Genomic DNA, 14065 nt, shown 5'->3' with positions numbered 1-14065 from the left:
CAGATATTTGGTCCATTGACACCACGCACATTACGTAACAAATATTTTTTGCATCACAATAACCTGAAGAGATATTTAGGTGTTCGTATTTAAACGGAACACCCTGTATTGTACTTATAGACGTACATGTTACATTTTAAAGTTCTATTCTCTGTTCGTTGCGATCGAACTCGTCTTATCTCTACATATAGTGAAACTGTATGCATTATATGACATTTTTCTACGCAGCTTCGCATCAGCGTGTTACGCGACCCAATCGGGGATAATAGTGCTACTCATCAAATTGAATGATGTGTTCCAGGCTTCTAAGTAAACAGTGTGAGTCATTGCAATGACCTGCACCGCGCGGTATCCTTCAACAGGAATACTCTATTTTTGCCTCGCCAATTAGGGAAGACGTAATAAGAAAAAAAAAAACACGGTAAGTTGCGAGACGATATAAAACATATCTTTGCACCGCTGTGCTAAAACAATCGAATAGAAGGAAACCGATATCCGATCGCGTTTCTGTTTACACACTTTAAAAAAAAAGAGTCTCGTCGATTCCAGCATCTGTGCGACCGAAAGTGTCGGCAGAAAAGCAAATCCATTTCACGAAGAAATATTGAATAATTCAACCGGAGTTTATCCTTGGTCGGAGTCTATGACGAGCATGTTATGTCACGCGAAAATATATAGCTGCAGTCGGACATACTAATACGGGAATCGGTATTACGCAAGCGTCGGTATATTCCGGTTTTGTCATTCGCTTTTCAAATTTCGAATAAAACGCGTCGCGCGCTGACAAGAAGACAAACATTCTCGCAACCTCTTTCGATTTCGGCAACCGAAAAATCGGCAATAAATCTCTGCTACGATGAGACTCGGATTCTATGCTCCAACAAAATTTTGTTCGTTACGTTTCGATTATTTAATTAAATGCTACTGTCCGGCGTTGGGTAACTTCCCCCACATAATTATCAGAATACAACAAAGGAAAAATGCCTGTTCGTGCATCGGAGGAGTGATAAGATCAAACGCGAAGGGAAAGCTTGTGTCTAGCCATAGTTTTGATTCCAGCGTGTCGGGCATGTTGCAGCATTTTGCGCGCGACGTATGTATAATTTTAATATTCATAAACTCTGGGCTGTACGGCGGAATCTTGTATTATGTATCGGCGAGAAGTTTTCGGATAGTTTAAGAGAAAACACAAGGCAACGCGTCAACCGGTTAGCTAGAACCCATTTATCGGTGGGGACTCAAAGGAACACAGCTTCCGGGTCAGAGCGGGAATACATTATCGAGGATAAAGCGAACCGTTTGACTAGCAATATGAAATTTTCATATGTATCGGAAGCTGTGCGCGTGTTGCCCGCATGTTTAACGATACCCATGAAATTGGATAAGTGCTCGGTTACAGCTTACGTACGAATTTATCGCCGGCTAATGGAAACTGCATGGCTACGCCCAAGTTTCGGGGATAACGTTATTTCGGGTACGCTGTGCACAACTCGAGCCAACTATTCCTTATCAACGGTAATTAACACGTTGAGGACCTACTTACACTCCGAGACAAATAAGACACGTAGAATAGTAGAACAGTTTCCCCGACCAGAGCTTTATCTTCAATTTGATTAATAATAATATATGTAGATTGTCCCGCACTCCTAAGGCAAATCAATTTCTACGTACCTGAACGTGTTTTGAGAACGAGAGCAGGATTTCAAACAATGGATTCCAAATCCTCATATGAAGTAATAAATCCATTAAATCGCATTATTGCTAGCTCTAACATATTTTACAAGAATATCGATTTTTTTAATAGGCATTCAAAACAAAATTGCGCAATACTATTTGTTAATGATACCTGTATTTGTTTAGTTTCGTTGCGGTCCATTCTTATGTAAATTTTAGTTAAGAGTTAGGTTAAGATTTTAGGTTAAGACTTTTTTTTTGTTATGTTTTCTTTTTGTTTTTATCAGTTATACTGTAAAAACTGTATACATTTGTATAAAAGGACCTCGGTCCGTATATAATAATAATAACAACAACAACAACAACAACAACAACAACAATAATAGTAATAAGACACATTAGCATTTAAGGGTGCCGGCACACAGTGGGCTGGATCGAGAAATTTAGTGACATTTCACGAGAAAGTCGACTTTCTCATATCGATTTCTAATTTTGTATTGCTTCCTAAATGTCCATCAACATCGAAGCTGAAAAAATTAATGTTTGTTCACGAAAACACTGTAGTTAATATAAATTCACAAAGATAGACATTTGGGATGCAGTATTTTTCAGCCAAAAATTGCTTCTTTTCATCGAGGTGTCCTCATTATCCTATTTAATATTTCTTCCGCCTCTTTTGTGTAAATGAAAAACAGTCCTTTGGGGTAACAATTAACGCTATTAGTTGAGGATGGTTGCTCGCAATGTATTCAAAATTAATATTTAATGAAATGAATAAAATCGACAGTGGCTCCCACTAATATTCGGACACTCTTAAAAACACCGTAACTTTTCAAATATTGGACTATGCGATTTGAACTTTTTTGGAAAGCTAGAGCAATTAGTTTACTACAGGATGTGAAAAGAAATTTTTTCAAAAATTGCATTTGACCGAAATTGTAGAGGAAATACTAAATATTGCATTTTACAACATTTTTATGCGGGCCTATATTGAAGTTTTGAGAAATATGTTTTGTAGATCTGTGTGGGTTATATGCATTGTGGAAGTTTCATCGAAATCGGTTGATGCGGGGAAAAATGACAGTCATTGAAAGATGTAAGAATTCTTAGATTTACTGCTGTTATAGGCCGAAAATCGTGCAAAACTGCAATTTTTACCATCTTTAAACGCTTGTAGCTCATTGCAACGTCGACCGATTTTGACGAAATTTTCAGGATATGTTTAATTGAAACAGATCTACAAAACGTATTTTTAAAATTTTCAATATAGACCCACATAAAAAAGTTAAAAATTTAACTTTTAGTATTTTTTCAACAATTCCGATCAATTGCAATTTTTAAAAAAATTTCTTTTTACATCCTTTAGTAAACTAATTACTCTAGCTTCCCAAAAAAGTTCAAATCGTATAGTACAATATTAAAGAAATTATCGTCTTCTTTAGAGCGGTCATAAACTTTTGTCCGCTACTGTACGTATATGCGGATCTAGCGATGTGTGTGTGTGCCACCACACTCTTGCACAGGCGCGCCGGCATTCTTAATTGATTTTCACACTGCAACTGTTTCTATAGACTACTCCAGGTTTCATGACAGGATGTCCCACCCAACCCTGCCACCCTCACTAACTTTTTTACTGATACAGATACAAAACAATGTTTGGGGAGTAAGTTGATCTGCAAAATGGCGAATTTCGAGTGCAAAGCCCCTGTACAAGGTGATTCGCGACAGAGAGCATCCGAAAATATCATAGGGCAGTGGTGTGCGGCACTTCCTCGTTTGCAGGAGACTGTTACTTAATTACACAGCGGCGCGTCGCGACTGTTCCGTGTTTTCCGCGCATCCGCCGTTACCGCATAATAAGTTCCTAAGTATCATTGTTCCCGGGTGTTTCCCATCGGAATCCGAATCGAGCACGGTGTAACTTTGTAAATAAAGCGTCGAGCGGAACGTTGAAAAGTGAACGGTTCGCTGATGCTGGAAATTGTACCGTGCGCATTTCCAAGGGGAATATCGCGCGATCCGATGATTTGTTATTCAAGTCCCAGTTGCCGTTGTCTTTGATTGGCGTTGCGTTTCTGCACAGCGCATGCGGCCCAGGTTCCCCAATTTCCGTTCGCTCGTTGCCCCAATTGCCCCCAGGCTAACAAGGAACACCTGGTCGAGGAGGATTCGGCCATTCGTGTTGGCTTCCGGTGGAAGCACCGGCTCGTCGCGAGAAATTCGGGCTTGGAAAGCCCTCGAGGATTTGCATGGCTGATATAACCTTGTTTCTCACGCGTACGCCTGATTTTATCGGAGCAGGGGCAACGGTTCCTCGGGGTGCGAACACCCTTCTCAACACTTATGCAAGAGATAATTAAATCTGATTCGATTTTACTCTATCCGCAAGGAAGAGCTTACGATACCGCAGATTATTATTTTATCAGAACGCAAATTTAATGATGCTTTAATTCTGCACGCCAGTATGTTTATAAAAGAGCCAGAAGCGGCGCAAAATTTCTCGGTTAGGTAATATTATTTCGCAGGGGGCAATCTTATCGATTCTTATACGCGACCTACGTTTTTGCCATGGTAACAGAGAAAGAAGGTGGGAAAGCGCTTTCCTCCTGGAACACATCCTTGAAGAGCGAAGCTCTAAAAGCATCCTAACTCAGACCTAACCCAGTATTTTCTAACTTATGCTCCGCGGAAAGTGTTCTTTGGAAAATGATCAAATTTAAAAGCTCGCCGACGGAGAAGTGAAAGTGCAATTTTCGTTTCAACTTTTTTCTAATACCATTTGTTATTCTTGAGATATGTCACGGAAGAGAAAATATCGGAATTCTTTTAAATCTGCAGGTTCGACAACGTCCCTTGTACGTCCCTTGTGCACTATCAGAACGTTCGCTCCCAGCTTTGCTCAAAGAAGAATAATTTAAAGCTGAAAGGAAGATCTAAAACGTCGTGCCGATTGTTCGAACCGCTTTATTTACTCATCTCTGTTTTCCGACAGGCTTTTCACACCATAAAACTGGCCACAGTTTATTCTCGAGTGGATAGAGACGCGGGATCCGCTGTCCGGAATTACTCCCACGTGGACAGGCAGCATTATTCCCCCCTCCTGCGACGAAAACCACAAGATGCCTCGCCCCGTTCCACGCGTGTCTAAAGTCTAAAGATATCAACCGACAGAGCACGAGAGAGAAATAGAGAAAGACAGAAGCGAGAAAAGAGTAATACGCGTTCCGAGGATTCTTAAGCTCCCGGCAGAACTGACAGAACACGGGAAGGTGTTGTCCAATTTGCGACCGGATGATGTTCGGCCACCGTGCGAACTAATTGTATTTGTAATGCCGAGTAATTAAACGTAATTATCGACTTGCGAGCGATACCACGGCGAAGTCAGTCTTCAATTATAGCAGCGCGGGCACGAGAACGCCGTGAAAACTGTCCGGGAACCACGCATTTTATTTTCTCTTGCTTCATTCGACAGGTCGAAAATAATAAAACAGTATTTTTTAATTCTTAAGGGAGTCTTTTCCATCAGACGACACTCGCGCGTGAACTCTCACACACGTATACGTATGCGAGGATTGCAAGGGTCCGGGATTCCACTTCTGATTGCTCGATAATGCAAACACGGGGTTTTTTAGTAGTCAAAATCACTAGATGAAAGATCAATCTAGGGCGCTGTTTGCCTCAAAAGTCCTTCTTTTACGTCTCCGAGCAATGGTTTTGCAATATTTAGCTGCATGTTGCCCGTCAGATGGCGCTGCCTCTCCGACGGGAAACATGCAGCCGAATATTGCAAAACCATTGCTTGGAGACGTAAAAGAAGGACTTTTTAGGCAAACAGCGCCCTAGATTGATCTTCCATCTAGCGATTTTGACTACTAAAAAACCCCGTCTTTGCATTATCGAGAAATCAGAAGTAGAATCCCGGACCCTTGCAATCCTCGCGTACGTATACGTGGTCTAGTGGTGTGTGAGAGTTCACGCGCGAACGTCGTCTGTTGGAAAAGACTCCCTTAAGGTTTATGATAAACGCATAAACTCCGCTGCCGCGTCACAACCTCGGAGACCATTTCCGCAAAAAAGGGTTAATCAGCTGCGAATTAAGATAAGATCCACCGAGCGTTCAAAAGTTAGATTCTCGAGAGCCGCGCGTCGATCGATTAAACTTGTTATCGTGTCCGCGGTATATCGCTATCGCGTTGCTTACTGCGTTTTAATATTGGCCTACCCCTCGTTAGCAAAACTTAATGACTTGGCTCGCGATACGCTGACCACGGAGTTCCTTGAAATTGCACGGCCGCGGCCGCGCAAACGCTCTGCCTCTCTCTCTCTCTCTCTGTTCTCTTTAGAAATATAATTACTCGACGGAACAAGGGACGCCTTCATAAAGTATGCGAGGCTCTCGTTTGTAACGTCTCGTTACATATTCCGTATGCCATCAGGTCTCTCTCTCTCTCCGATTGCTCGCTCCTCTCTCGGCACGATAAATCTTTCCTTCGTCCCTTGTTCCGTTCCCTTTCTCCGGGTTTGATTAATCCCCGAACCTTTCCGCGTCAAACCCACGAACAGAGATTTTTCTAGGTCACGTCATACTTTCCGCTACGTTCCCGTGCCACCTTGCCGATACCGATCCCGATTCCGCCACACATGTCCCCCACGTGAATCGTGCTGCAATCTTTTGCTTCGCTCGCATTACAGCGAGTCTCGCCGATACTCGACACCTCGTTGGCTTGGTCATCGAGCGCGTTTACCGCTCGACTGGTTCCAAGGGGGTACCCCCAGTGGTGAGGATAAAATTTTGACAGTTACGGTAGAAATGTTTTCGACAGTTACGGAGCGAATACTGTATTCCTTCCAGCACACAGTGGGGTATTTGGCCAGAAAAAGTGGAAAAAAGTCGATTTCTAAATTTTTGCGTATGTCATAAAATTTTTGTTGTCCGCCGTAGTTAAAGGTCACAAGAATAAAGATGCAATATTGTTTTTTTTATTTGTACACCCGCGTGACGTAGTAAACTTCATCGAAAGTCGAGAGATTTTAAGGCACGCTTTGCGTTCTTAAACAGTTTTTAAAACAGCATCCGTTTATTGGCGATATTGTAGCTTGTTTTCAGAGCTTTCCAAAACGCTACAATAAAATATTTTTTTCCTAAATATTTTGCAAGTTATAATAGTGCAAATATTCCACTATCGCCTCGCTTTTTCATGGGTTCTCGATAATCTGAGGAAAAAATGTTTCAAACAAAAGAGGAACAGTATTCAGACGTCTACAAATTTCAATACATAAAAGTTAAAAAAGAATTTTTTTTCAAAAAATTGAGGTAAATTTGATTTTTTAAATACTAAAATGTAGTTTGGATTTCATAATGTTGCAGCTGATCGTAAGGCGAATCCAACGATATATAATATTATAACCTTGAGTCTATAAATAACGCTAAAATAGTTTTTTCCAATTTTTCAGACCAAATACCCCACTGTGCAGCGGGTTTACGAGCAAGGCACAAAGGTACTTGGAAGGTACAAGTTGTGTTGTGGAACTGACTGTATTCCTTCCGGCCGTGTCGTTTTCTCGAGAGACAGAGGAGCGATAGGGGTGTGGGGGTGTTGTAAAGTGTGACCGTTTCCCGTTTCTTAGTGCAAGAAATCGGAAACGCGTGCGGCCTGCGCCGGGACCAGGGCCGGGACCGGCTGTAACGTGGCAACGCCAGATGGAAAACGGCGGGTCACGGTACAGTAACGTGTACTGTTAAAGAGAACCAACGTCAGAGCAAATCGGTCGAGCATGCTCTTTGCTCCCGCCATTCTTCTCGTTTCCTTCATTCCGCTTTTTTCCCCCCTCGCGTGCCGGAGATATTTATAGTGCCCGGTTACGAGACAACGACGACGGAACGAGCTTTCCATAAATCACGCGAACAACAGGGGTGGTTCCACCAGTTCATGGCGAAACCTATTCGAAATAATCCTTCTCCCACACGGCTATACGGAGACTTTTTTTTGTCTGACTGCGCTTCGTTCCTTCGACGGTTGAAAATTCAGTTCGATTATGAAGTACATATTATGTATTTCGAAATCCGGGCATACCTATGCGCACACGTAGAGATCGATGGGAATTTCTCGTGTTCAATCGGATAATCCACAGGCGATCTTTAATCCGTTGAAACATGCGGTTACTTTGAGATTTGATTTTCCGAACGGATGGTTCTATGCGAAATCGATTTTACTTCGCTGTGTGCCCTTTCACACGTTAATACCGGAATATCCGTTGGCATCTGGGACTCTATTCGAGATCGCAGAGCTAATCGAGTAATTGAATTGGGTTACCGCGTTGATACGACGCTGTCGTAGGGATTCACGAGTATTTCAAAGCTGAAAACTATTCAAAGCTGGCTTGGCTGAAGCTCTAGTGTTCAGTGATTTGGGAATTGCTTGGGGATCGACGTGATTATCCTCGATAGACTACTTTTCGTTCATTCGATCGGTGGTAGTAATATCTTTAATTGATTTTTATTCAAAGGAATCTTATTGTAACCAGGAGAGATATCTCCGTATTCAGATTTTCACATAAGATTGTCAAGAAAAATAAGAATTTCCATAAATATCCACAATCTCGTAGTTACGATCGATTGACTCTCAAAGTAACGTAAATAAGGGTAAACTTTACTTTACCGGACTCAAAATTAGTGCCTTTTTCGAACGAATTATGATGTATTTGGTATGTAATCCAGTAGATTTTTACCCAGCGCGGATGCAGACAAAGTTTCAATCTTCTGGAATCAATAGTTGAGGAGCTATGGTCGCTTAATGTTGAGCATTTTTGACTGGTAAGGGCGCCGCCATAAAGAAACTGGAAATATGCTCAACTTTAAGCAAGCATAACTCTTGAACCATTGATGGTACAACAAGCAGAAAGGTTTTATCGTGTTTGGAGTATGCATTACCTATATTTCAAATTGATTGTCCATCCTCCAGGTATGTTCCCCTCTGAAACAGAAATAGAAGGAGATCCATAAGTATACTGCTAATTCTATGTGGAAGCCTGTTCGAAGATTGGTTAGCCTGGCAATCCTTATCAAAAATGCAAATGGCCTACACACGCCAAATATTTATGAAAGACATTACAGAGCACAGACGTCGTGACTGAAAGGTTAATCACCGCTTATACATAAAACAGCAAATGTACGAGGCCACTTTGTTTGTTCGAATCGATAAGTAGCTCAAGGTACTGTGCCGAAGAAAAGTTTGAACTCCGCTAAACCAAGGTGAAAAGACTCGCGGAATTCCTGTCTAGAGATTTTGATAGAAAAATACGAGCGGTGACTAACGCGTTTTTAAATAGCGAGGCGAAGAGTGGGAAGCGAGCGTGTCGTAATGAATTTAATGAGACCAACTATATATATGTAGACGGGTCGCTGCGTTTCACCGTGACGCTCAATTGCTAATTAAAATACCGAACAAAGCAGAAAGAGCCGGCGGCCCTCGCAGGGAACAACAAACAACGGCCCTTAACGTTAATCTGCCAGGATGTGCATATTAGAATTATAGCGAATCGTAAAATTTGAATATCTCCAACGAGATGTAGCTAGATAAAACTGCTGAACGTCAGAAAAAATCAGCGCGAAGATAAAGTCGCAATTAGCGTGTAAGCAAAGGTAACAAGGGCGCGTTGTTTGCTAAAAGAATAAACACTTTTTAAATACTCTCCCGCGTCGGTTAAACGTTGCGACATTTGTCGGCGACGTTGTAATCTCGTTCTGCGATAAATAAGAGACCGCATAGGAAAGCAAAAGGCTGTGAAAATTATTCCAACATTTTACTTTTCAAATTCTGGGTCCAGGGCCCGTTCTAGGGGCGGACATTTGTCCGGGGCGCCATTTTGGCTGTAAGTGTTTTAAAAATATTGATGTGTTATATTTAAAAATCTAATCATTTTATTTAAATTTTAATAAAAGCATTTATTTTAATAAAAGCAAATCTTTTATTCTATATCTTCTTTCTATTCCATATTTGCTTTTATTAAATTTGCTTTTATTAAGATTTGCTTTTATTAAAATAAATGCTTTTATTAAAATTTCAATAAAATGATTAGATTTTTATTGAAAATAAAAAATATATATATATTATATTTTTAAGGGGCGGCAATTTGTCTTTTTATCCGGGGCGACGTAACCGCTAGAGCGGGCGCTGCTGGGTCATCTTTAATCTGTCTTTAAACACATAATTTCGTCGCTTCAACTATCGATTCTTCAATTTTCATTTAGATATCCAGTTTACTTTGAAATCAATCCTATTTCAACGACAATCAATTTGATCGGCGCATATCAAAAGATAATTGTGGTCAAATACGAAAACAAGTATTTATGACTGCAGATTTCACCCGATAAAATATCGAATTGGCTGAACACGAGGAGTATAAAAAAAAATAACATTAGTCATGAACGCAATGATCCGTCTTGCTCATCGTCCGGTAGTTGTATTTTGCAACAAACGGTATATTTTTACGCTTCAGCTATCAAACCGTTTCTACACGGTGATAACATCATTGTCGTATCACAATCTCACCCTCTGCGTAACCATAAACGCGATAGCTGCCGATAGAACGGCATTCGTGCGATACTGTGAACGAGGTGCATAATATCAAAATTTGGTCTACCGTCGCACAGTGGGGTATTTGGCCTGAAAAATTGGTAAAAACTATTTTAGCGTTATTTATAGACTCAAGGTTATAATATTATATATCGTTGGATTCGCCTTACGATCAGCTGCAACATTATGAAATCCAAACTACATTTTAGTATTTAAAAAATCAAATTTACCTTAATTTTTTGAAAAAAAAATTCTTTTTTAACTTTTATGTATTGAAATTTGTAGACGTCTGAATACTGTTCCTCTTTTGTTCGAAACATTTTTTTCTCAGATTATCGAGAACCCCTGAAGAGACAGAACATTTGTTGCACAGAATTATTTTGTTCCATTATAAATCAGAGAACTTTTAGCTTTCATAACTTCCTAACGAATAAGTGTAGGGCATAAGTATGTTAGTACTTTTATGTAGAGCAAAATAAACTGCATTGATTGGTGCAGTCAAAAATGTAGGTTTCCATTTTTTTTAAAAGTGCAGTTGCATTTTTCTGATGCACCGTTGCACAATAGTGCATAAAATTAGTTGCGTAGTATGCACCGTCTGATGCCGTTCAACTTTTTCTTATAACATTTTCCTCTATTCCCGACCGTTTAGGAGGTACAGCTTGTTCCAGTTGCGTGGGACACCCTGTATATAAAAAAACTGGAGTTTCTACTTGCGTTTTTTTCAAGGTTTAAATAGGGTTCGAAGTGGAATTTTATGAATTCTCCATAAGAAGACGTGTTAACACATTACCGACCGGTGATTATTGTATAATTTTGAAAAATCTATGTTACATGATTAAACACTTTTTAATGGAACCTTCAATAGCAACAGCAATTTTCATTGTGAACTAACAAGTCACCCTCGATAACGTCATCTAATAGTTTCATTTAATATTGCAATGTAAAAGAAAATTTCTATGCTTCTTTTGGTACAGCACAATTATTGAAAATCCTATTAATAGGCTTCCGGTAGATAAAGTGTTAAAATGTGCAAACTTTAAGTTGCTATAATTCTGAAACGGTGCAGTGAATCGAACCCAAACTTTGGTAACTGCATTAATTTAGTAAGAATTAAATCTTGTCAAATTTTCAAAAATTTTCTTGCGTTTTTATATACCTCCAGAACATCCTTAAAATCTCTTGACTTTCGACGATGTTTGCTACGTCACGGGTGTACAAATAGAAAAAACAATATTGCAGCTTTATTCTTCAGACCTTTAACTACGGCGGACAACAAAAATTTTATGACATACGCAAAAATTTAGAAATCGGCTTTTTCCCACTTTTTCAGACCAAATATCCCACTGTGCGTCGCTAGAAAGATGAGGGAAAATGGATTTTGTCCCGGATCGTACACCCATCTCGCCCGCCTCCGCGCGCTACCAAAATCGTCGGATCGATGCAGCATTAGCGCCTCGAACAAGGACTAAAGCAAGACCGATCGCGCGATTGATCATCGGGCGCAAGCGTCCCGCCGCCGCATCGTAACATTCGGCGCAAGGTTGCGGTCGTTTCCTCTGACTCCGCTTCCGAGCTCTGTGCCATAACGACGAATTCGTTAGGTAAGAAACACGCGTGAGAGAGCACAGAGGTTCGGGGCAGAGAATCCTTACTCCCGTCTAGTGTCTGCCTGTCTACGTTTTTTCAGCTGTAGACTGTAGACGATGGTATCCGCAACCGGGCACGCAGAAAAATCTTCCCGGGAGGAAGAGCAGCCCATTTGCGGCGCACAATTATGCATTGTGACTGAATTATTCGACGGGGATGCCTTGTACCGTTCGTTAACCGTACAATTAGCCAATTGTTAATTGCTCGAGTTCGCATGAGCTGTTTCGCTCGTCTCGGAACCGTATTAATCATTCACTCGGGGCTTCCGCTCCGTCTACCGCCTCGTAGAATGCGCTCACGGTGCAGCTATTCTAACTATCTCAGGTTTCTCACGACTTTAGGGATGTATAAGAACGACGGAAATCTAAAAGGTACCAGAGGCCTTCCCTGATCGAGATCCAATTGTACAATTTCCCAATACAAGAGCATAAACGATACTTGTTTCAATAATACGATACTTGTTTCACAAATTCGAAGAATGACGTTTGGAACACGTCACTCCCGGCGTTAATACTAAATAGTATCGCGCTTACTCGTATCGCAACAATTTCCGTCAGTGGACCACGTACGTATTATTTTTACGATACAATTTATCCAACCGATAGTTGGTTCGGTGTATCAATCGGTATCGAAATCATACCGGTGTGTAAAACCCGGCATGAAAATGGCGAGCCGAAACACAACAAAAACCGTGGCGGGAAAATTGGAATGCAAAGGGCACGTGTGCGTGTCGAGACGCGTTTCCATTATCACCGCGAACGGGCGTGCCGACGAAATTGGCCTCAAAATGTTCGCGTGATTCGATTAACGAACGCCGTGACACGAATCGCTCTTTCTTTCCTTTCTCTTTAATCGCCGAACACAATGCAACAACTTTTTCGGCCGTTTCGCGGCGCTCGAAATCACGGGCTGCGCAATTTTTGTGAAATATTGCCTCGAGGCGATTACGAATTTCTGTTCGATCCGTCAAATTCCGTGGACATCTCGTTAGCCCGCTAATAAGACGCGTTACACAACCGAAATCACACCGTCCGTCCGATTGAGATACGCAGGAAATTTAAAGCAACGAAATACTTTCGCTGTACGTATCGCGATGGTTACCGATAAAGGTGTGTGTACATTGCATAATGCCGCCGCGCCGTCGCAAAAACATGTTAAACCCAAATGCAGTATGAAAACAGACACCGCGAGTCAACTGCGAGAAACGACGTTTTCACCGAATCTTAATTACGTACGTTGAATATTAGGAACGAGAATTGAAATCTGATTCGCGAACGACACTCGGCTGGGGAGGAGGAGGGGGGGCGGAATCCTCGTGTGTCGAGTCGGAGAGTAATGTTTTGCGCATGCATGTGGAGTATTTTTTTGTTGCAGAACCGAACGTGCCACCGAACGAGATGCGGTAATGTCACTGGCCGTTGATACAGAAAGATCGAGAAGACAGTTGGACGTGTTGTTTCTCTGTCATTCGATGCGTTTAAAATGTAGCTGCGCGTGTCATTTAAATAACGCCCACTTTTCACTCTCGCCAGAGAGAGAGTAACAACGTCGAATTGTAATCTTCGATCTGATTTAACCGTCCGCGGAATGCGAGCCACGATCGGCCCCGGACAATAATATGCTTCGATCGTTGTCGTTCTTACGGATATTCGATGAGAAAACGTGTTTGAACCACGAATCTGGCAACCTTTTCACGGGTAACAGTACCGCAACAGTTTTGTCCTGCACGCGAACACAACGAAAATCCGGCACTCACCTTGTCGTATATAAGGTTTTTCCTGACAGACCTGCGGGTACACACAGGAAGCGTTACGACACTGTGTCACATGAACGAATATTCATAGGAACCACATGAAACAACGATACAATCACCTCGCGAAACGTCACACTCACTTTGGTTGAACGGCCATTTTGCTACACACGACCTCGAGCGAAGAACGTCTTGATCTACGGGAGACTGGAGCTTGAAGTTGATCCACGAAAATGTGCTAGTAACTTTCAAAGTACCAACGCTGTCAAGTTCGAGTCAGTTATATATATGTATATGTATATATATACATATCCTATATATATACATATATACTTGGCTCCATACAGCTTCATACAAGAAGGAACTTACTAGCGGACGAATTCAAGACTCTACTGCGCATATGATTCTAACGGAA

At 41.4% G+C, this 14065-nt stretch overlaps 1 protein-coding gene across 4 annotated transcripts in view; it reads right to left on the bottom strand.

Annotated features, from left to right (window-relative positions):
- Window positions 1–14065, bottom strand: part of LOC143213105 (tyrosine-protein kinase CSK) — a 25014-nt gene extending 10949 nt beyond the window's left edge. The window contains exons 1-3 of one of the 4 annotated variants that reach the window (XM_076432669.1): window positions 14020–14065; window positions 13794–13895; window positions 8606–8648 (exon numbers count right to left, since the gene is read on the bottom strand). In XM_076432669.1, the coding sequence (XP_076288784.1) occupies window positions 8606–8648; window positions 13794–13895; window positions 14020–14050 (176 nt within the window). In that variant the 5' untranslated portion in view covers window positions 14051–14065. Of the gene's footprint in view, window positions 1–8605; window positions 8649–13543; window positions 13564–13656; window positions 13901–14019 lie in introns of those variants that run through there. The other 3 variants (XM_076432671.1, XM_076432670.1, XM_076432672.1) reach the window with 3 other exon arrangements.

Source organism: Lasioglossum baleicum, chromosome 10 (assembly GCF_051020765.1).
Source record: "Lasioglossum baleicum chromosome 10, iyLasBale1, whole genome shotgun sequence".
In the NCBI taxonomy this organism is placed as follows: domain Eukaryota; kingdom Metazoa; phylum Arthropoda; class Insecta; order Hymenoptera; family Halictidae; genus Lasioglossum; species Lasioglossum baleicum.
Note: the sequence above shows the minus strand (reverse complement) of the source record. Positions and strands in the feature narration are given on the sequence as shown.